Source organism: Amblyomma maculatum, chromosome 11 (genome assembly GCF_055883805.1).
Source record: "Amblyomma maculatum isolate TAMU_Amacu chromosome 11, ASM5588380v1, whole genome shotgun sequence".
Classification (NCBI taxonomy): domain Eukaryota; kingdom Metazoa; phylum Arthropoda; class Arachnida; order Ixodida; family Ixodidae; genus Amblyomma; species Amblyomma maculatum.
Window position 1 is genome coordinate 44,992,724 of NC_139354.1, and position 22,066 is coordinate 45,014,789.

The 22,066-nt window shown below is 53.7% G+C and overlaps 1 protein-coding gene across 1 annotated transcript in view; it reads right to left on the reverse strand.

Annotated features, from left to right (window-relative positions):
• LOC146173707 (uncharacterized) overlaps nucleotides 1-22,066 on the reverse strand; it is a 53,158-nt gene that overhangs the window by 18,861 nt on the left and 12,231 nt on the right. The window contains exons 2-4 of the mRNA XM_084584145.1: nucleotides 16,294-16,863; nucleotides 5,850-6,155; nucleotides 5,085-5,136 (exon numbers count right to left, since the gene is read on the reverse strand). Of these exons, the coding sequence (XP_084440271.1) occupies nucleotides 5,085-5,136; nucleotides 5,850-6,155; nucleotides 16,294-16,776 (841 nt within the window). The 5' untranslated portion in view covers nucleotides 16,777-16,863. The remainder of the gene's footprint in view (nucleotides 1-5,084; nucleotides 5,137-5,849; nucleotides 6,156-16,293; nucleotides 16,864-22,066) is intronic.

Genomic DNA, 22,066 nt, shown 5'->3' on the forward strand with positions numbered 1-22,066 from the left:
CGCGAAATCAGCGCCCGGAGCATACGCACAAACACGCACGCAGAGAAGTGTCGGCTGGGGAGAGAGAAAATATTAAGAAAAAAAAAAATAAAACACAGAAAGGGTGAAAAACAAAGACGGAAAACAACGCCCAGCAGCCACCGCTAGCTAGCTATAGGCGGTGGCTCAAATAAAAGCGAAAAGGGGGGCTTTCGCGTACGCGTAATGAAGACGAACGGAAATAAGGAAATGCAGAAAAAAACACAGAACGCGGAGAGCGCAGAGGACCGACAAGTCCTCTGGAGCAGACAACAGAAAGAAAAAAAAAGCGTACGAGCCGCGAAGCGAAACAAGAGGGGAAGGGGAGTGTAGTGGAAAGGGAGGCGACGCGAAACGACGGCGACAGCGACCAAGTTAAGGTGGAGGAACCCAAAAAAAGAAGTTTAGGAGAAGCGGCGGCGGCGGCGGCGTCCGTGAGACCGCGACCCTCAAGGCAGCCAAGCGCAGCGCGAAGAAATTATATCGGCCTCGAAAGAGCCTGATTTTCCCACAACTCGCTAAGCCGCCCCGCTTGCTCAGCCAGCGCCAGCCCGCTCCGGTCCGGCTCGGTCGGCGGCTTCTCCTCTGGCTACTCGCGAGCAGACGACGAGGCGCGCGCAGACGGCAGCTTCGCTCTGCGCAGCAACGGCAGACGACGCGCGGCCCCAGGCGCAGTTAAAAAGAAAAGAAAAAGCAAAGCCTGCCGATGGTTATCGGATGGAAATGAAGCAGACGACGGGCGATCACCGAAACGCGACGAGCGCAGTCCGCTGCTGTATAAGCGAGTTAACTAGCACCGCTTCATAATTCAAACGCGCGCATCGGACGCGCCGATCGCGGAGAAAACTAATTAGGTGCGCGAGCTAGTGACATAATAAGCGCCGGACGTCTCCGGGAAGATCGCGTCGTCCGGGAATGCGATTTAAAATACGCCGGGCGAGGGAGAGGGCTACGCGGCGCAAACAGAAAAAGGGTTATGCAAAGATGCATGGGCGAGAGGGGCGCAGTTTCCTGACAACCGGGTTTGAATTCCGGTGAGTAAGACGAGAGCGCACTGCATAGCGTTGGCGTTAAGACAATAGGCGCGTAATAAGCTTGCGCGGAGGAAACCGGCAATCGACGAGTGATCCATAATAAGACCACCTTCGTGTTCCTTTTTTTTTTTTTTTTCCTCGCGATGCCGAGGCGGCGAGGGCATCCCCGGGCATATAGCGGCGAATGCCTTCCCACGTAACTCGGTCACGGTTCTTCTATATCGACCCGGAAGCGCGCGGGATTCGGAGCAAGTCGTTTCGAGTCTTGCATTTCTATTTCTCACGGTGTCCGCTGGGCGTTCCGTCTGCGGCCGGCGGTACACACCCCAGAAAGGAGACTGCGCCGGAAAAGTCCGAACGGACCTGCGACCTCGATTGGCTCCCAGTATCCAGCGTGGCCGGCTTAGCGCGCGGGGAAAGCTGGCAGACGTTTGACTATCGATCAGGAATTGATACGCTCTTTAATGTAGACCGACATGAACAGCGGGGTCGATGACGTATTGCCTATATCTGCACAATTCCAATATCCACTCTCCTCCATCATGCCGATTTGCGCGAGGCATTGCAAAGCAGACGACGCTGCAGCGCTCTGTCGACAAAACTCCATCGCAGACGACACTGAAGCAGTCGTGTGAGGAAAGTACTGACACAGCGCTCCTCGACGCTCTGGCTGCTGACGTGTTTTTTGAATCTCCCGAATAGATTCGAGTTGTGTGTGCGTTGCCCCAACGATAAGGAATCCCGAAAGCGAAACGAACCGTCGCAAGTCATCGAAATTCGGGTGACGCCGGAAGAAAGCCGGTCGCAGACGGCACCCACGACGACAATGACGGCGGCCAGCAGACGAGGCCCAGACAGCAGACGACAGGCCTGTTCCGCATCGGCCAATCAGGCCGGCGGCGGCGGCGCGCGGAAGGCACCCAGCAGCCAAGAGAGAAGCCCAGGCATCATTTTCCCACGCGGCTCGCGTATTTGTCCCGCACGCCCTTTTGCTCTTCTTTTCGCCGCTGCTCGCTGGCGCTGCGAGCAAACCGGCTTGTGCCCCGTTACGAAGATTAACAAGAAAACGCCGATCCCAGTGGCCGCTCGCAGCTGCTTGGACGGAGGAGAGAGGACCAAGCCTCGAAGAGGTGGCGAGCCGACCAAGAAACAACCGACGCGGGGAGGAGGAGGAACGCGGCAGAAGCGAGGGGTAGGCAAAGTTAAATGCCTCGGCAGCACGCGGGTTAGTGCGCTGCTGCCAAAAGGCCAGTCGAACCCTGTTGCACAGTGAAAGAGGGGAGGGCGAGATGACGTGACTCGAAAACCTCGCGAGCGAGCACCAAAGGGAAGCGCGCGCGCTCCCGATCGGCGGCGGTCGGCGTAACCAGCCAATTAAGCGCCGGCGGCGGAGCTCCGCAGGATCATCGCTTCTCAGCTGCAGAGCGATCTCGGTGTGACGATGCGCTGCAGCCTCAAGGAAAAATGAAAAAAAAAAAAAAGTTGCACGGTTTCATTTAAGGTATCAAGTCCTTACGCTAGGTTCATTGTAGCAGCTTCCCTGCAGCAGAAAGAGAAAGAAAGCGATGTCCATATCCACAGCTTCGGATGGCCACTAAGGTTCCGGATCTTCCAGTACATGACCCGAAAACTTTCCGGGTAGTGTCGCATATTACTGAAGGCGTCTCTGTCTCTCTCTCCTACTGTTTCATTTCCGCTAAAATACGACAGCGCTCGCCAAAATCACTTTTGCAGCGTGGTCGGGCTGGCAACGAAAGCAGACGGACCGAGACGACCGCGCCGTCTGCTCCTCTCCTCTTTAACGTCGTCCGCCGAGGCACCGGCGAAGTAGGAGGAATCACGTGATAGAACGGGGTGTGCGCGTCCTTGCGGCGAACAACGCCGTAGAAGAAATGAAAGGAGAAAAAAAGAAACGCGGCGAAATCCCCGCGAGAATAAGAAAGCCCCCGATCCCAGTACTTTTCAGCGCCGACTTGCCCCTCTTGAACAGGTGAGACGGACACAAGCGCGCGTAGAGTGACGCACAATGAACGAGAGGGACGGAAGCAGACGAAAGAAGAGGGGGGGGGGGGGGGGGGGGCGCACCCAGCGACAACAGGAGCTCGGCAAACGGGGCAGATACAAACAGGCGACGCCGAGAAGGAGGGTATCTTCTTCACAGCTCAGCAACCGACAAAACCGGCAGACGCGGAGGCAAGCAGCAAAACCAAATCAGCGGGGCCTCAACTAGTCTCCGCGCTGAGGAGAAGAAGCTCTCCCGAGAGAGAGCAGCAGCAGCGCTTCCTCTCTCTCGCCGCTACCTGCCTACACGGCACGACAACAACAAACGCCACCGGCAGCAACAGCCGTGGCTGCCCACCTATGCCAACCTGCCCCGCTCGCCTCCGAAGAAACTCGCGCTCCTCCGCCGAAGATTCTCACGGTCCATTTTCCCCCAGCGCCAGGAGGCCTCCCCCCCTCCGCGACCTTCTTCTTCTTGCTCTTTTACTCGGGTCTTTCACAGCGTCCCGCTCCCCTCCACCTCTCCGCGGCGCGCACACGACTTCTCTCTCCTCTACACTCTCCCTCCCCACCCTCGCCCGCTTTCTTCGGCGGCTGCGATGCCCACCAGCGCCACTGGTCCTGCTGCCCTGCCCCCGAAGAAACAAGCTTACGCGACTGAAGAAGAGAGACCGCGCCGAGGCGGCCACCGGAGCACCTCAACCCCCCCACTTCCCCTCCCCCTGTATCTTGAAATAAAGCTCGCGCTCGTCGCTTCATTTGGCCACTTCTTGCACCGCCTCCCTCGTCAGCTGGCGGAGGACAGGTGACGTGCGAACCAAGAAGTGACCACACACACCAAATCGGGAATAAATGAGAGACAAGCGCTGTTCGCCATCACTTTCGAAGAGCGTGAACAACTTTGCGAATTTGTAGCCGAGCTCACAATTGTCACGATATGGCGATGAAAGTGCTCAAGCTGGATCAAACACGTGGAATGATGAAGACGCTGCCGTATTCGTACACACGATCAAAACTGCTGGTAAACAAAGAAATTGGGGGGGAAAAAAAAGGGGGGGGGGGAGGCTCCTTGCAGCTGACTTCTTTATCTGGCGGCCACAAATTGGAACAAAAACCAGACAGCCGCAAGACAAACCAATCGAGACACAATGGTCATGGATGAGATGCACGTATGTGCCTCTGATGCCTCAGCAAGATATATTATACATATTTCCTTTTTGGCGGCAATACGACAGTAAGCGGTCCGTGGTCGGGAGCGAAAAAAGCAGTCGAAAGGCAGAGCACTAACTCGTTTATAAGGTCGATGAAAATAACGATAAAGCAAAAACGTCCTCAAACCACTTGCACCCCGATCTTCTATACCCCGAATGCTATTAGAGGTTTTTTAACTGCCCCCTCAGTTACGCTGTGAGAACTCAGCACAGCGGCCCCTAGGGCTCCGAAAGACGCGTTAGCCCTAATGAGGGTGAGGGAAAGGGTGCGGGCAGTAGGTGCGTGTGGTGGAAAAGGTGCGGGAAGGAAAGGGGGGGGGGGGGGGTGAGTGCAATTATGCGGTTAAGCAGTCGCCACACCTCCCATATTTGCGTACGGGGTAACCGTCAAGCAGCGAAGCGTATATACGATGGCCGTTACAAGTTGGCGAGGCGACGAGAAACGACCTCGAAATGAAGTCGCACGCATAACGCTACACAGCGCGCTGTGTCCACATCGGCAAAGCTGGAGCTACCCGCGTTATCCAAAAGCGACCCCTAACCTCTTTCCCCCCCTTTTCCGTGTCATTACAGCCCTGCGAGGGTCTCCAAGCTGGAAGAAGGTGGCGGTCAGCAGAGTGCGCCTGGTAATTACGACACGGTCGGCGAGGCCAGTAACGAGTCGATAACCAGGCTTGCTCGACACGGAGGTGAGCATGTAATCAGCGCTAATCGGGAAAGCGATATCGAGAGTGATATCGATTATGCACTTAGTGTATATCTCTGCGACGTAACAAACAAATAATGACAGCGTTAATGACAGCGTTAGGTAAAAACTCACCGGCAGGCGTAGCTGCTTCGTGCCAGGCTTCGATGATCAAAGAGAAGGTACCCTGGAAAAGGAAGGGAGGGCGATATGCAATTAGCCTAAATTACCCGGGTCTGTTCGATTAACCAGCACGCTTTTTTTTTTTTCACTCCATCACTTACGCTTGCATATTTAAGTTACGGCACACTAAGTAAACGAACACGACGTCCCCCTCCCACGCTCGTTTGTTGAAACGACTTTCGGGCTGGCCATTCGCAGAGCTGCTTTCTCGATTGATTTTTCCCGTTAATTCGCAATCTCTCGCTGCACCGTTCTCCGTAATGATCCTGCCGATAAGCAACTCGCACAGTCGAACGTCGGTGATCGCTCAATGTCAAGCAGGTAGGAAGTTGTAAGCGTCCCTTGCTAATTAATGCTGCGTAACGGGACCCTGCATTACTTCTATAGCGCTTCCAATCCAACGTGCGGTTACCCACGACCAATTTGTGAGAGGTCACCGCGTATCTGACACTTCACAAGCGCACCTTTCTTTTTCTTTTTTTTTGTGGCTCTGGACTAAGGGCCCACTTACGTTAGCTTTGTTTTTGTCTTAATTGAATAAAGTTTATTCACTCACACTCACTTGAAAACACAGGTGCCGATTACAACAGGCCATAACTATAAACGATGTGTATATGCATACAACTAAATGACACGTAGTCCAACGTGAAACAGCGCGTCACCGCGCCGCACTGTTACATCAAAACCCACGAGAGTATGAGGAGGAGGAAAACTCACGGGCCAAGAGAATTCGAAGGGAAAGCGTATGGGCGGCCTCGAGGCGTTGAAGAGGGCCCCGTCCGAGCCGGACTGGAGCAGCACGGGCGTGCTGAGCTCTCCGTAGGTGCAGGGCGAGTCGGTGTCCACCGTCTTCTGGTAGTGCTTGAGGCAGACGCGGAAGGAGACGCGGCACGGGCTGCCCGGACAGGGCACCCCCTCCGACGAAGGGGGCAGCCCCGTCGAACAGCACGCGCCTTGCGAGTCGCGGTTGGACGGGTTCGAGAACGAGCCCAGCCGCAACTCGAACACGCCAGAGCCAAGCACCTGCGACCAGGGAAGGGGAAAAAGAGGGAGAGGAGGTTAGTGCGTGAGCATTAGTCGCAAAACAACTCGTCGTTGGCCTATACCGCTACAGTACTCACTCCTAACGCTCAGAACCAGGAGTAGAGTACAACTCAAAGCGAGCAGAAACACAAAACAACGGTCTCGCTGGGTGAGTAACACCGTTCACCACTTCACACCGGATTGTTGTCTAAGATCGCGGTAAAAGGATTGCCAAGACACAAGTCTGAAAAAGGAGTGCCAAGACACAAGTCTGAATATGCCCGAGACAGACACGCAACGGAGCCTACGGCGAAAGAAACGTAGCGTAATGATGAAAACAGTTTCACAAACAGTGCAGCTGACAGCCGTGTAGTCGCAGACTATACGATTCACAACGACAACGCGTCGAAGCGGACGACAAACCCGCGTAGCGTCAGAACGTTCTCGAAATAAAGGAAACGTGCCCCATGCCTAACAGCTAATTCAGTTTCAATATAGCAGCAGAGCCACACGTAGTGGACTCTCCTTACTCGTTATGAGAAGGGAGCTGACGCACTTAAAGCCAGCGACTCGCTGCGGCGAACTCTGTCCCTACTTCACGTCGCACACAAGTTACAAAATGAATGTAAGTCCTCGCGATAGCGATCGTCCTGAGGAGCGCGTGGAAACCAAAAGTCATGACTTAACACGAGCTCCTGCAGGGAGCAAATAAAAGCAGAGTAATTAATTATACACAAGGAAATAAGCACCGTTCGCCGCGGGAACGACGATCGAGCGGTCAAGCAAAAGCATCGCATCGAAGATGGCCAAATCGGCGCTCCAGTGGGCTTTCACTTGAACGGCGCGAGAAAGGACAACGTACTATACACCCATAAACAAACAAAAGAACAAAGAATCGCACAACGAACACGTTTTACCGGGTCCCGAAAAAAGAAAAAAAAAAAAATTAAAGAAACAGCCATCGATTACGGCGCTGCAAGGCAGCCGGGAGGTGGATAAATGAAGTGTCAAATTAGCAGATTTCTTCGGGGCGCCTCGGAGGATGAACGCAAGAAAAGTGAACGCCGAGAAGAAGGCACCCCGCGCCACAGACTGCTCTAGAGGCCGGAACTTCGCTCGCTCGTGCGACGAACCTCGCGACCGGACGGCGCGAAGCAAATTCCTGACCGCCTGCCCCCCCCCCCCCCCCCCCCCCCCCCCCCCTTCTCCACCCAGAATTCCAGCTCTCACCACTCTCATCAAAAGACAGGGGTAGGGGGGGGGGGGGGGGGGCAGGTCCCTAAAACCAGGAAGGGAAGGGGAGGACTGGTTTAGGGGTCGATTGAAAATTAATAACCGGACTAGAAACACGGGCGCGCAATCAAGAAAAAAAAAATCTGTTTAGCGTCGTTTACAAAACGGGCATAATGCGGCGTACTGCCTAAACGACGCGGAAAGGAATACGGAAGCCGTAGAAGGTGTTGCGTGAGGGCGTTGTTGCACGTACCGGGTGCTAGAATAACAGGGAAACAGGGAAAACAAATCTGCGTCGCTAGCCATCGCCGCGCCAATTGCGGCCACCGTCTGCACTAGCGACAGCAACCGTCTGTAACCGAGTTGGTTCTAGATCTGCGCGTCGTCTGCTCGGAGACAACCACGGCAATAAGCGCGCATGCTCCGCCGCTCATTGCAGACGTCGGCGCGGCGTTTTCAATTGTCACTCGGGCCAGCCCCGACGTGATAAGTTACTGCCTCCGTCTCGAGGCGAAAAGAACAAAAGGCAGGGAGGGAACACAAGAGCCGCTCGGAAGCTCTCACGCCGGGCGGTTCCAACAAGCGCCGGCGATCGCCTCCGTGACACGGTCACTCGGCGCGTTCCGGCCGCTCATGCCCTACATCCATCAGCGCGCGACCCCGAAGAGTGGCGCTAACAACAATGCCTGGCTTCGCTGATCGGCACCGGGTGCCTGCCGCCATCGCTCGGCAACTTTCGCCGGGCCCGCGCGCTGCGGGTATATTGCGCGTGGAGGACCACACAGCGCGCAAAATAAGCGGGGGCAGACGACGCGCGCGCACGCAAATACGCATCGCGGAAGCAGACGACACACGCCAGGATGAAGAAGCAGACGATTCGCAGACGACGCTGGCTAGCTATACCACCGGTAATTTTTCAGACAGATCACGCCAAAAATTAGGAATAAAGAAAAGACAAAAGCAATGAAAGCCGTCATCAGCGCGTTTCTCCGATGCCCGAAGCTTCGTTTCTTCTTTTCAACGCATGCGAATGTGCTCAAACAAAAAGAAAACGTGAAAAAGCGCGAAACGATAGGAAAACCCACAGCAGCGCCAGCAACACTGCACCCTAAGAAAAAAAAAATAAATTAACGCAAGGCAGAGAAAAGGGCACCGGGAAACGGACGGCAGAGACGTTCTTTTCTGGCTTTTGCTTTCGGCCCGGCGTATAAACAAACGCGTCGGCCGCGCAGTCTACAGGGAGGCGCAAAAAGTGTTGTATGTCCGCGTACATCTGCTGTGTTTACATACGCCGCCGGAGCCGGGTGTCGAGACAGTGCTATCACTCGTCGCCACCAGAGGGCGCAACATCACCAACCAAAACCGACTCGCAGCCGCATAAACTCGAGTCGCCTCCTCTACTCTCCGGCTAAAGCAAATAAAGGACTGCGCGCGCGTGTGTAATGAATGTATTCGAAAGCCCAGCTGCTGCTGCTTGGACGCCCTTCAACGAACGCCGTTCTTCGCGCGCCACCATTGCTCTGGCCCTGTGTTTCTTGCTCGGTGGCCCGGTCATGTGGTGGTGGTGAGGTTCGGCGGCCTAACCACGGCCCGTCACGTAGCGCGCGGATTCCTTCGGCAGACGAAGCAAGTTTCTCCACCAGTAGAAAAACGCCACCACGTGCGTGCAGCTCAGGGGGGTTCAACGACCTACTAGTGCTCCTCAACTGTCTCAAAACGCCCCGAACAACGGTGCTTTTCTGAGACCGGCAATTCAAAGCGTGTAAACAAAACGGTCCGAGGTGCGTACTTTATCACTGCGTACTTTCTTTATCAGATTCCGAGAAGCGTGAACAGAGACAAAACAAACTCTTCGCGCTCGTAAACAAAGAGAAAAGCCAACTTCAAAATGCTGCAGTTTTTTTTTTTTTTTCGTTATCCTCGGCTTCGACATAGAAGAGAAACGCATTTGAATCGCGACCAAGGGAAATAAGTAACGTGTTTAACTAAGCAGCTGCACTCGAACGTACTCCGTAAAACGTCGCTACAATACTGCTTGTCTTTACGTAACATGCACCTAGCCGTTGGTAGCAAAACAGAACCAAACGTATACCTCCCTTCTGTCGCTGCGAATGTTTTAAAAAAAAACAAGACGCTTTCAAATTGCGAGACGGACGCAAATCGATCAGACTTAACGATACACCTCAGCAGGGAAAAGTAGTGGACGAGGTGTGGAGAGGAGGAGGAGGAGGAGGAGAGGCGTTTAGCGAAAGAAGCGAATGACCTAACGTGTCGATCGACCGACCGACCGGCTGCCCTTCCACGAACACCACCGATCTCCTCCCGCACGCCCCGAGACATCGCACCGTTACGGCGCGGAGCCCGGGACGACGTCTGGAGCGAAGAAGAAACACTCCTGCGTACGGGATCCACGAAGAGAAAGGGTGGGGTGGAGGGAGGCATCAAGGGATGAGCGCGGGGCGGCAGGATGGAGGGGAAGACGATCGCACTCGGCCGGCGAAAGGAGAGGCCGCATAAACAGAAGCGCGCATCGACGAGCGGCCGGCAGAGTTTCCAGGAAAGAAATAAAACAGCAGCCGAAGAGGATATCCAGTCGCTTGCAACATGCTTGTTGCAACGTATAGCGCGATGACGGACGTCGCGTTCAAACCGCAGGCTTCCACGCCGACGCGCTCAGTTTCGAGACCGGCAGCATCGACGTATCGTATCTGCCGCAACAGAAACAAATAAACGCCGCGCACTTTATAGGTGTAGGGAGAATGAGATTAGGAAAGCATCGACGGGTCCAGGGGTTCGTTGCTCTCACGTCTGTGACGAACCGGCGCGATAGCATAAGAGGTAATTATGTATAACCCACCGATCCAACAAAGAGCGCAGAACCGCGGGCGCAGAACGAGAGGTTTAAACAATGGGCCCTCACGCTGGAGAAGAAATAAGAAAGGGAAGCCGAGCATGAGCTTATTTTTAACGCGCCGGGCGAATCTTTACACATCCTTAAGTTTCTTACTTTTCTTCTTCTGCATCTTGCTCTTTCATTGCGCTCGGGTTCCAAGAAGAGCAGACGCGCGTCGGCGCGGCGCTGAAGTGAAAAAAAAGAAAAGAAATAATAATCCGCCTGCTCGCGCGGGAGTCCGTCTGCTCCGCGCCAAATTGAATTCGTCTGCTCCGCCTGGCACGAGAAAAGCGGACCTCTTGAAACGTACCTTCTGTTTTTTATTTTGATTTTTTTTTTAGATCTTCCCACAGTGTCACCTGCAACAATGCCTGAGACAACGGTTTTCGAGAACTATACACGTTATATAGCAGACAGATACAGCGCCTGTCCTTTCCTGTGAAACCAAATATTATATTTTTCGTCTGCGAAACCCCGAAAAAAGAAGAAAAAAAGCACAGGGCGATTGATATGGAGCCAGCAAATTAATTCTGAAGCCATCTACAGTAAGGGTAAACTTACTCCCGTAAAGTGAGCTTCAAGCAAAGCACGCGCGTGTAAGCGCAGGTAGGAGGAGCTTGCTAGTCTTCGCGCATTGCAACAAACTTCGCGAGAACCGCACTTCGCGTCGATAAAATCCCTCTGAGTTTCAACAGCAACTGTCGCGATGTCAGAACAAGGAAGTCGTCGAACGTACGCTGCCACCCGCAGGTGAATACGCACTTATGCAAAAATTCCCCGATAAAGAACAGAAGAAGGAAAAAAGAAACAATAAAGAAAGATCGTGAAAAAGAGTCTTACTATGGGCGAAACAGCCCGCACTGCCTAGATTGGACTGGATATTATTTCTTTGCCAGGCTTTCTTATCGGCGTCTGGTCGAAGGCAAAGCTAATAGGGCCAGAAGCAAGCTGGAGAACGAAGATATTAAGAGATGGAAGACAAAAAAAAAAGAGAAAAAGGTAAGGGACGTACGGGCGGCCGCGCGCACCCGCCGGAACACCTGGCGCATATGTGCTGCCCCCGCCGAGCGAGGTCGCGCAAGCGAGCAGATGCCGGCGCGACACCTGCCACCTTGGCCGGAGCAGACGAGCTCGAAATTTCAAATGCGCCGCGCCTCGAGCAGACGACTGACTTATAACCGCTCCGTAGCAGACGACGACGGTGCGTAACGGGTGTCGCGAGCAAGCAGTGCGTGATTTCGCAACTCCAGAGGTGACAAGGAATTCCATTAGTGGTGCGCAGAGAGAGCGATGAACTTGCGGCGCCGATCACGTGTGCACGTTGAAAGGCTCCGGCGTCGAGACGGTTCCAGCCAGTAACTAAGTGAAGGTTCGCGTCGTAAAGGAACTGGCCGCCACACATCCCGAAAAGAAGTTTATATACAAGGCCCCGACCACGCACAACGAACAGCCAGCATGCGAATGCTGCCGCTAAAGCACGATCCAAAGTGAACTTAGAATCGACCTTAGAAAATCCGCCCGCAGAGTTCGTGACACATCCTCGAAGAGGGTAGATTACACGAGACGAGCGGTTGGAACGCGACGTTCAGCACCGCAGGAATTTCGGAAGGTTCGAAGGCATTCACGTGAAAAAACAACAACAACAAAAAAGTTAAACCCGCCTCCGGTTGGTAACTGCAGATACGCACGAGACGGACACTGTTCGACAAAGTTGTTTTCCAGGAACTGGCCGCCTCGAAACAGAAGCAATCGGCGCGTTTTCGGCTACAACCACCCGCTTCCGAGGAAAGAAAGCTCGGGAAAGAATTCACTGCTCAAAAACAGAGGGAGTGACGACGCGGCCGCCCCGCCATTTCGATACGGCCATGCATTATCGCTTAACGACTGCCGGAAACGGTGGAGAAGAGAATGAAGAAATCCCCCAAAGGGGATGACGCGCAAACACCGATATTTTCATCGCCTGCAAGCCAAAAATAAAAACAACTGCCGGTTGCGAACCCAGACTGCACAAACAAACACCTCCATCTCAAACTCAAGGACTGACTACGACTGCTGCAGTGTAGACCGGAAAAAAAAAAAAAAGAAAAAGAAGAAACAGCTGAGAATTCTATAAAATAGGAATGCCGGCTTAAGTCACAAGCAAGAAAAAAAAAAAGAAAGAAAGGCAGAAGTGCCGGGCAAGCGCGCGGGCGAACAGATGTTCTCCAATCGGTGCATGCGCCAGTGTTGTCGAAGTGACGCCCACCGACGCGCCACGGCGGGCACACGTCCACCCGCGCCTCTCGAGACGCTATCGCTACCGACGGGGGTTCGCATAGCCATAAATGAATACGTATAAAAAAACAAAAAAAAAAAACAAGGGGAAATCAAAGAAGAAAGAAAAAAGAGTTACGCAAGAGCGCAAACTGCGCACTTTCGGTTCCCGGAGGACAGTGTCGCGGGCGCGCGCGCCGAGGCTTCTAACGTAATCTTCGAGACGACCGAGGTCGGTACTCCCACCTCCGCAAAGTAACAAAACAAGCGAGCGAAGGAAACGTAAACGCCTACGGTCGACCCCGAACCGAACGCAACGCCCGCAGCCCAGGTTATGTGGCACGACCACGGTACGACGTCACCCGATCGTACTACGACGACCGGTGCGGATAAGCGCGCGTTAAGCACGCGCACCACAAGAACGAATCAAATGTTGAGACCAAGACCGCCAATGACGCCTACGCCGCGAGCCCCGCGGTAAGAACGCATGCACGCACTGCATGTCGGGGTTTTGCGAGCGAAATCGGAAGCGTTGGTGGACTAGCCGAGGAGAGCCGGGACCGACGCGGGTCCGTCTGGTGGCGTTGTCTGGATGTGTCGAAAAAAAGCCGACGCCCGGAACTGCTCGACTAAAATTTTTTTTTTCACTTAACTGATATACATTTAAGCTTTCAATCTGGGCCTGGGCAAGATTAAGGTGTAGAGTTTATTGAAGTGAATCTTCCTCTAATCCGGTTACGATCGGCTACAGAATAGTCCAAAGAGAAGGCGAATGCGAGTCGAAGATGTTCGCTGCTTTAACTATAGTATATTCCCGCCTTCCACTCAATCTCACGATATCGGACCGGGAGCGAAAGTTTTCAACCGGGGTGGGGCCTCTTTTTCGGGGCGGTGTCGCGGCGCCTCCTTGCCGTCTTCTCGGTAGAGCGCGAGGGAGGTGAGAGGTTTATTTCCAAACCCCTTCGTATTCTTATCCTTTCTCTGCTGGTGGAGACCGACGCTCCGAGAGGGACTCCGCGCCGCGACGACCAGCCGCCGCCAGAGAGGCAGCAGCAGAAGGAGGCTCAAGCCCTGGGGCTTCAAAAATAGAGCCGCTCTCTCTCCCCGGGGTGCCCCGAGCACAGGGCACCACACCGAACAGGAGCAGCGCACCCGAAGACGAGGACAAAAGGGTGGAGCCGCGCGAGTCGAACTCCAAAGAACCGCCCCGGAGGAACAAGACCGCCTGGTTCTCGCGAGCGTGCTTCACCCGCAGACTCTGCGCACGACGGGTGAAACGACGCGTGCTCTGCCGCGCATGCGCACGAAAGAAGCGGCCTAACACCTCAGAGACAGCAACACGCTCAGTGCTTTAGCGGAATCTCAGCCTGGACATCACATTACACACCGTTCATGTCTACACCGAAGTAAGGTGTTCGCTCCTTTCGCGCGCTATTGGGGCTTGCGGACAACTACTGCGGCAATCCTACAGGACATCATGCATAAAAAGTCAGTCTATCTATGAGACAGCGCGGTCGCGATCACGGCGGAAGACAAGTCAAATCCGAAGCTGCAGTGTTTACCCCAGCTTCGGGACTCGTCGAAACGCCCGTATACACAACAGGGCAGTTAGTCGTGGCGAGTGCAATTCCAGGCAACGCGACTTGCGGGAAACGCAGCACCAAAAAGGACGCGAACGACTTCCGTTTATCGGACAGTTTCTCGGAAGAGGGACGGAACGAAAGTGATCTCATTTCCATGCACCGGCCCCGCCAGGTTCACGGTACGCTGATATCTAGCCAAAACGGTGTTCAGCTGCCAAACATGTCCACACGCCGACAGAGGATGATACCCTAGCATAAACTGGGGAACAAGACAAGCGTGACCACGAAATCTGCCACAGCTCAAAAGCGCGCCGACAAGAATACGTAGCTTCGCAGACGACCACTCGGAGGCATCCAATTTCCTGTGTCAGACGGTTTCCGTCCCGAGCGAAGGAATGGCCGAGATAAACCTGAGCTGGACAACTTCGCCAAACATCAAAGCCAAGCCACCCGATGGTTGAGACAGAGGCCATGGGCAGAGAGGCGCGAGAGATGAAAGCCACCACAAAGAGAGAGAGAGAGAGAGTCGGTCAGAATAGAAGCGATCCATCGTTCGCAATCTTGTAAAGACGCCGCAATCGTAGACTCCGGACAGCCCTCTAAACTTTTGTGTAGTGTCACATTGCTTTCAACGCCGAGCACGAAAGAAGCCACGTGGAGGTATTACACCTGATACGTTGTGCCTGCCTTTCTCTGGCCTCGCCTGAAAGGGAACTTCTCGTGACATGCGATCCCGATATGAGACCGCTGTTCCCGCAGACCGCCTCGCCGTTTGCAGACGGTCCGGCTAAGCAGAAACACTATACATCGCAAACTCGGCCGGCGGCGGCACAGCACGGCTTAACAACTGAGCCGGGGGTGTCGGTGCAACTTCGGGGCGCGAAAGCCAGGTCGCTGCCGACCGCTTCAGAAAAGCTTTCGCTGATGCCAATTCGATCTTGCGCAAAAGGAGACGAGGAGGCAAAGCGGGGGCGAAGGGAAAGAGGCGCGCTATCCACGCGCGCGGCTCGGTTCAAAGACCGGAGTCGACGCACGACTGCTCTCCCAAGCTACGGGAGGAGCGCGGTGTCTTGAACAAAAAGTATAGGGGGCTTCAAACCACACCGTGGGGGCCGTCACCGGCGCGACCGTCTAACGAGAAGAATACGGAAAAGCAAGCTCCGAAAGGGCTTGCGACACTTTGCACAATATCGAAGAATCGTCTTCTTCCCTTTTTCCGCCGCGCTAAATACAACACAGTGACCTTCGATGCCTCGGAGATGCTTCTCCGCACGATGTTTTATGTCTAGTGTAAAACAGACGCCACAGATAAAGCAAACCAGCCAATACGGTGAACCGAACCGACAGGAGAGTGATAGAATAGCAATCGAACTCTTATTACTTTTGATTTTTTTTTTTTTTTTTTAGTTTAAAAAGCCTTCCACATTTGCTACTTCGCGAAATGCACGGCAGCTGCACCTAGACACAACGGTATAGACACGGGGCGGATCAACCTTTACGTGGGGTAAAGGAGGCCCAAAGATTGTTTAAAACACTGAGTAAAGCTCTGCGATCTCAAAACGTAAAGCCCATCGCCGGTCATGCTATAATTGTAGTTGAAGCTAGCATAGGATAGAGAAGATAAGTTTATCTAAGATCTTTAAGCGTTGAGTTCTCGCATTTAAAATAACAAATTTGCTGAATATATAGAGGCAAAGCGCATACGTAGAATTAACTTATTGTGCAAAAACAAGTTACGCATTGAATTGAGCCAGTTGCGGAGCTAAAAAGCCCACAAGTGGCCCCAAGTGGCCCACTGACGGCTATCTAAGAACTGGTGGCCATGCCCTTAGAATTGGGCAAACGTTAGGCAAACGCCCTTCGCGGCGCCCTCAAGCGGCCAGGAATCGCGCGCAACTGCGGAGATGCTTACAGGTATTGGCAACATGAAGTATAACTAACACACTGGTCGGAAGTCTGCATCTGAACTCATTACTGCTCTTCGCAGGGAACTTTTAAAAGAGGTCACGAATGACGTGCGTACAGAGACACTACAGAAAGAAAACAATGCCCCGTAGTGATCGATAGCTGCTAAGTAATCGTGCACATGCATCAGTGCTTCCCTTCCTGCACTGCGTTGATCTGTACAGATCACTTTTGACAAGGGAACAGAACGGAAGGTGCAACGGACACTCACCAGAAGGGGATGTTGCAGGAGACACAGTAAGACCAGGAGTAGGAGGTGCGTCCTCGGGCTACAGGAGGAAGGCGCTGGTCGTCTCGTCGTCCACCAAGAAGAGGAATAGGAGGTCGGAGGCGGGGTGGTCGTAGACGACCGCGTCGTCTTCGAGGGCGCCGTGTCGGGGACTCGGTGTCGGGACGAACAGGGATGGTTCCGCGGGTGCGGCGTCGGTGGCAGCCTCCGTTGCCTCCAACCGCTAGGCAATGCAGGCGTCGTCGCCTCGTCGACTACGCGAGACCCGCGACTCTGCCACCAGTGGCTCCCGCTACTCGTAAACGTCCGCGACGCCAGGAACACCGTCATGGGCGTCGCGCCGGGAAGGTCCGTGGCCGAACAGCATCGCACTGCGCTATCGTCCACGGCTTCGGTAGCGCCCGTCATCTCGGCCGGCGATCGAGGGCTTTTCCGCCGCTCCTGCGGTCTGCTCGCAAACGACATCGCGACGGCTTTCTCGAGGGTGGCGTCCTCCAACCGGACGAGCCAGGCCGGAAGAAACGTCTTGAGACAAATTCGATGATCCTCTCTCTAAACGAGAACAAACAAAAAAAGTACAGAAACGGCACTGCCGATATTTTTTTTTTTACTCTAGTGTTCGGTAGCCACTTTCGTCAACAAAACGGCAACATGTACGGTGCCGTGTTGCCTAGTTTTCCTTTTCTACGCTTGTCAGTGCCGGCTCTCGGAGAAGGCGCGAGGAGCCACGCTCGCGGCGAGGACGACGGTCGCTGGGTGCTGGCGGCAGCGAAAAGTCGCTCGCGATAGTAGTAGCCGCATCGCGATTTCTTACGCGCGCGAATAAATAAAGAAAACCAAGTATGAAGGAGCGCGTAATTGTAATCCACGATCACAGATCACATCCACGCCGCTGCAACACCACCAAATCCGAGTGCGGAGAGACGACGGAGCACAGCAAGACGAAGCAGCGATAATCCACAGGGAGGAGGCTACCGGTGACCGGCGTTCCTGGTGCCCCGTGACCGCCGGCACGAAGACTCGCGACGCATCCTTCGATGGACGTTGGTCCCACAAGCACGTTCGGTAGCAGACGACACAACACAAGCAAGCACACAGGACGTCGCAGACGATGCTGGTGGCCTAGGTGCGCGCTGCCTTTTTGGAACAATATATGTGTATATATATATACGCCGCGCGCGCTCTCGTAAGAAGCCGCTTCGGGCTGTGAGAAGTGGAGATCGCGTGCGAGGCGCTGCGGCGACGGACGTAGCGCCCTCCGCCGAATCCGGTGCGCGTGTGGGGAGCAAAAACGCCGACCGGCCGCTCTTATGCGACGCCCTCTCCCTCGGCCACCGCCCGAAGACGAAGCCCTGTCTTGTTCTTGCCGGCGCCCCCCTACCCTTCCCCGCGAGAGAAGTCGCGGAGGAGAGCGGGACTCTATGCGCTGCGCTCTCTCCTCCAGGCGCGGATGAAGAGAGCGTACCGCTGGAGTTTCACCCTTGCCCGCGGCGGCAGATGGCGCGCACTGACCAATGCGCGGGAGCAGAGAGGAAAGCAATGCACACGTCCTCTCCCCCCCTACTCCTTCTCACTCGAATCGTGAGAGAGAGAAAAAGAATAGAAGAGGCGGAGGGAAATGCCCAACGTGCGCGGTCCCCCCCCCCCCCCCCATTCGTTTTTCGGCAGCCTCCAGTCGGCGTTCTGGCGCCGCACCGACAGGGTCGGCGTGTGCTGGCAGGAACGTTGTTTCGGCAAAAGATGTATCGCCGTGCGATCAAAACTACTTTTGGGGGCCCGCGCATTGTTGCGCGTTTGCCAAACTGTTTAGTTGGCCCGATACCGCACGCGACGTAACAACTGACAGTTGCACAGCACTAATATGCCGCCGGTTGCGGTCAGCGTGAGACGTGCCATGCAACGACTACCACGTGGCAAAACAAAAATCTCACGAACTGGACTCGATTATCAGAGCGTTGTTTGTGGAAGCAGTAACATTTACCTCTCCTAGCCAACCCTCGTAAAGTTATCAGCTCTTTTAGAAAAATGACAGAGAGTAGAATTGGAGACAACGGAAAAGCTTTAGACATTACAATCTATGACTTAAGCAGCAATGGTTTCAGAGAGTGATCCCTAAGACAAGTGAAACGAGACATCAAGGACTCACCACAAGGTTACAGGTTCTTCCGTGGAAAACATTTTCTCCGTGGAAAACATGCTGTGATAGGGGGCAGTCTGCCGACGTATGCGGATGGACTGAATTCAGCCCTATATGAATTTAGACTTTAGAAGTCACTCTCATCGGCTTCTCAGCCTGCCTTATTGTTTTTCAGCGACGAATGCAACAAACGATTCGAGATCAGGAGGAAGATCTGATGGTCTCCGGCGATACTACGTAGCGTGGATGGCATTCTGGTGCGACTGCGGAGATTCTAAGCAAAGGAACTTACCTAAAGCCGAAGCCAAGAAACGGGATTAAGAAATTTTCGTAATCCGCTCTAACGTAAAGTCGAGGTGGCGAAATGTACCATCAATGGCCGATTTTTTTTTTATTTGTCAGCGAAACAGTAGTATCGGAACGTCGATAAAAAAAAAAAAAAAAAAACATGAGTGATACAAAAAGAAAAACACGAGTGATAAAGAAGCCGAAAGGTCGCGATACCAAGCGTTTCTACTGCGTGCGAGGCCTGTCCTGTGGGCAAAAAAGATACCAGGGCCAGGTGCCCCTACGAGAAAAAGGAAAACGCGGGGAAACCCGCGCACTGCACACGCGGTCGGAATCAAATGAAACAAGGCCCGTAGCTCTGCTCGAGTGTACTTTCCCAACGGTTCCAGCGAGGACAAATCCGAAGCAGTGCAACGGCGAGAATACCAGAATTCGCGCGGCTTGAATTAAACGCGGCGTTATTCAGCGTCGTTAAATAGAAACGAGACAGAGAGAGAAAAACAAAAAGAACAAGCACGAGGAAGAAGCTACAGAGTGACCGCGCCTTGTTTACCACGTTTCCTGAAAACGCGAGCGGAAAACCACACAGTTGCTGCGCCACGAGAGAAGGCATTCAATGCAAATCCGTCTCAACAAGAAAAAAAAAAAACACGAAAAAGAAAGAGGAAATAGAAAACGACAGAACAAAATCCGTCAGAGATATTTAAAAAAATAAAGAAAGAAAGAAAAGAAGACGGTGGGACCATGCTCTGACGCAAGCGGCCCGCACTGCGCCGCCACCTCGACCGTCATCAACGCGCCGTGGAGACAATGGAAGCGGTGTCCAGCAGGCGCCGGCAAAAAGAGAGGGACAAGAGCAGACGGCGACAAAGAGGAAACTAGCAGACGACGCGCGTGCGGGGTCAGCAGGAAAATGAGAGAGACACACACACACAGAGGCAGGCGAGCATCCAAGAAGCGGACGACAGGCCGCGCGCGCGCGAGCTGAAGAAGAGTCCTCCCCAACAGAAGAAGCGCGTAATTGCCAGCCCCGAGCCGTACACACGCTGACGGCATTATAAAGAGGTGCGAGTTGATAAACAAGTTTACCACGAGGAGCTCCTCTCTATCCAGCCCGCGCCGTCGCAGCTTCGAACGACTAGGGACCTGCAATCGCGCCTGGGCAAAGCACCGCTAAGGACAGCTTTAGAGAGAGAGAGAGAGAGAGAGCCGCGCACGCGACCACCCCGGTGGGTAAACAGCGAACTAAATAACGGGGTAATTCGAGGGCTCGGAACTCTACCATTCGGTCGCTGGTTAGTAATGAACGTTATCAAGGGGGACCGTGCTTGGAGCATGCTAACATTCTGCAGCATCTTCGCGGAAGCGAGCGCAACAAAGATGCACAGAGAAAAAAAAAAAAAAAAAAACGCATTTAGAGATTCGCTTGGTAGCATTCTCGGCTGCTTTTATGATACGCAGAGACAACGGACAAACACTTCCGCCAACAAGCGCGTCTTTCATCGGCCGCGATGCCTACACCAGAAAGCACGATGTTTCAAGGGAGTCCGCTCGCTTGGAAAGAACCGTAAAACCGGGTGTCACGCACTTTCAAATTTGTACACCCCGCACCTCGATGCCTATTAACGCGTTACAAGTCGTTACCATCGCGACACTGGCAGCAGAGGTTTCTCCACCGCATCGAAGGAACTTCGAAATGCGCAACTTCGTGGCGACCGTTCTCCCACGTCGCCTGCTCGCGAAAGTTTAACAAACTCCAAGCGCGAACATGCGTCACAGTCGAATATGTATCCGCAAGCGCGTGACGGGAAACTTCAGTGGGAAGCAGTAAATAAAGCTGTTTATTCCTCCAAATTCTGTGGCAGACTGCTCGAAAAGAATGGTGTGTCGTTCCCGAGTCACCGAAAAGCTGGCTTCTCCACTCAGCTCCGGTGTTCTGCGAGGCAGCCGACCAATCGCACTACGGCTGGTTCTCTCGGCCACACGGTGCAGCGATTCCGATCAAATTTCACTGAGCTCCGGTTCTGGTGCGCCAAGTAATTAATCGGATACCAAAATCCCAGTTCGGTTCTATCACTCATGGGGGTGAATGCTTGTAAGCTGTAATGTACGTCCTTGCGAATAATTAAGGGGTGCGTAGGGGAGACAGTGACCAGCTGTGAAACGAATGGGGATTCAGAGCTCTCTAGAGAGTGTGTTCTTTCCGTTCTTTCATCGGCTACAAGTGCGAAAGACAGCAAACGTTCACGGGGATGTGCGTATGGAGACGCAAATATATTTGGGCGCGGCAACACAAATAAGCCGCTTGCTTTTCCCGCAGGTACTTAGGGACACCCATCAGCTGGTATCTATACACCAGGCAAAATGGGTAGCGAGACAACGCTTAAATAAATTTGTTCCCGAGGATACCCGTCACAAGGTCATCGGCGAATAATCGAATGGCCCCCAGCAGCACACGCGAACGCCCCGAAACTAGAAGTTGGACATGGAAGAATTAAAAAAAGAAGGAAGTGGGAAACCGGAAGTAAAATAGTACTTTTTTTTATTTATTTATTTTTTCTGTAGCGCGGTGCACGAGCGGCCCATATAGTACAGATCATCTGCGGCACAACGGAAATGGAGGCCAAACCGAAAATTGACGAGGTACACCCGCAGCAGAGAGAGAAAGAGAGAAGGGAAACACATTTTCAAGAGCCCAAAGGGTATATACAGTGACGCAGAGAACAGACGCCCCCAATTAGGCAGACACTTACGTAATGACGCGCCGTTTCGTACAGCTCTCCCGCTCCCCGGCAGCCATTCTCGCTCGAGACTGTTAGCTCAAGGGAACAGGCACGCAGACAGAAAGAGACGTATAGAACTACTACTACTCCACCTCCAATTACGAGATCAAAGGGATGAACCGCGGTAGCCTGTCCGCGTACGGACCACGCGCCGCCGGAGGTCACGTGATCCCGCGAGAGCAATGCAGGCGCCCTTCTACTGTCGGGGTGAAGACAGCCGGAAGATAAAAGGGAAGCGGCGAGGAGGAAGCCGTCCAAGTAATCGCGCCAATCATGGGATACAACACAAAGCGGGACGGACGGCGAAGAACAGATGCCAACTCGGCTACCCGCACGGTTAAGCAAAGAGAGAGAGAGAGAGAGAAAAAAGAAAGAACAAGGGTTGAGGGGAGCAACGGGTTGTGCAAACTTGCGTGTCTCCATTACAGACACCGCTTCCCATATAGGTTACGTAAAACGCGATTTGCGAAAAACGGCGGGTGGCCGGGAGAAAATGGCTCCTATAATATACTTTCTGCCGTAACATGCCGATCTTTTTTGTATCCTG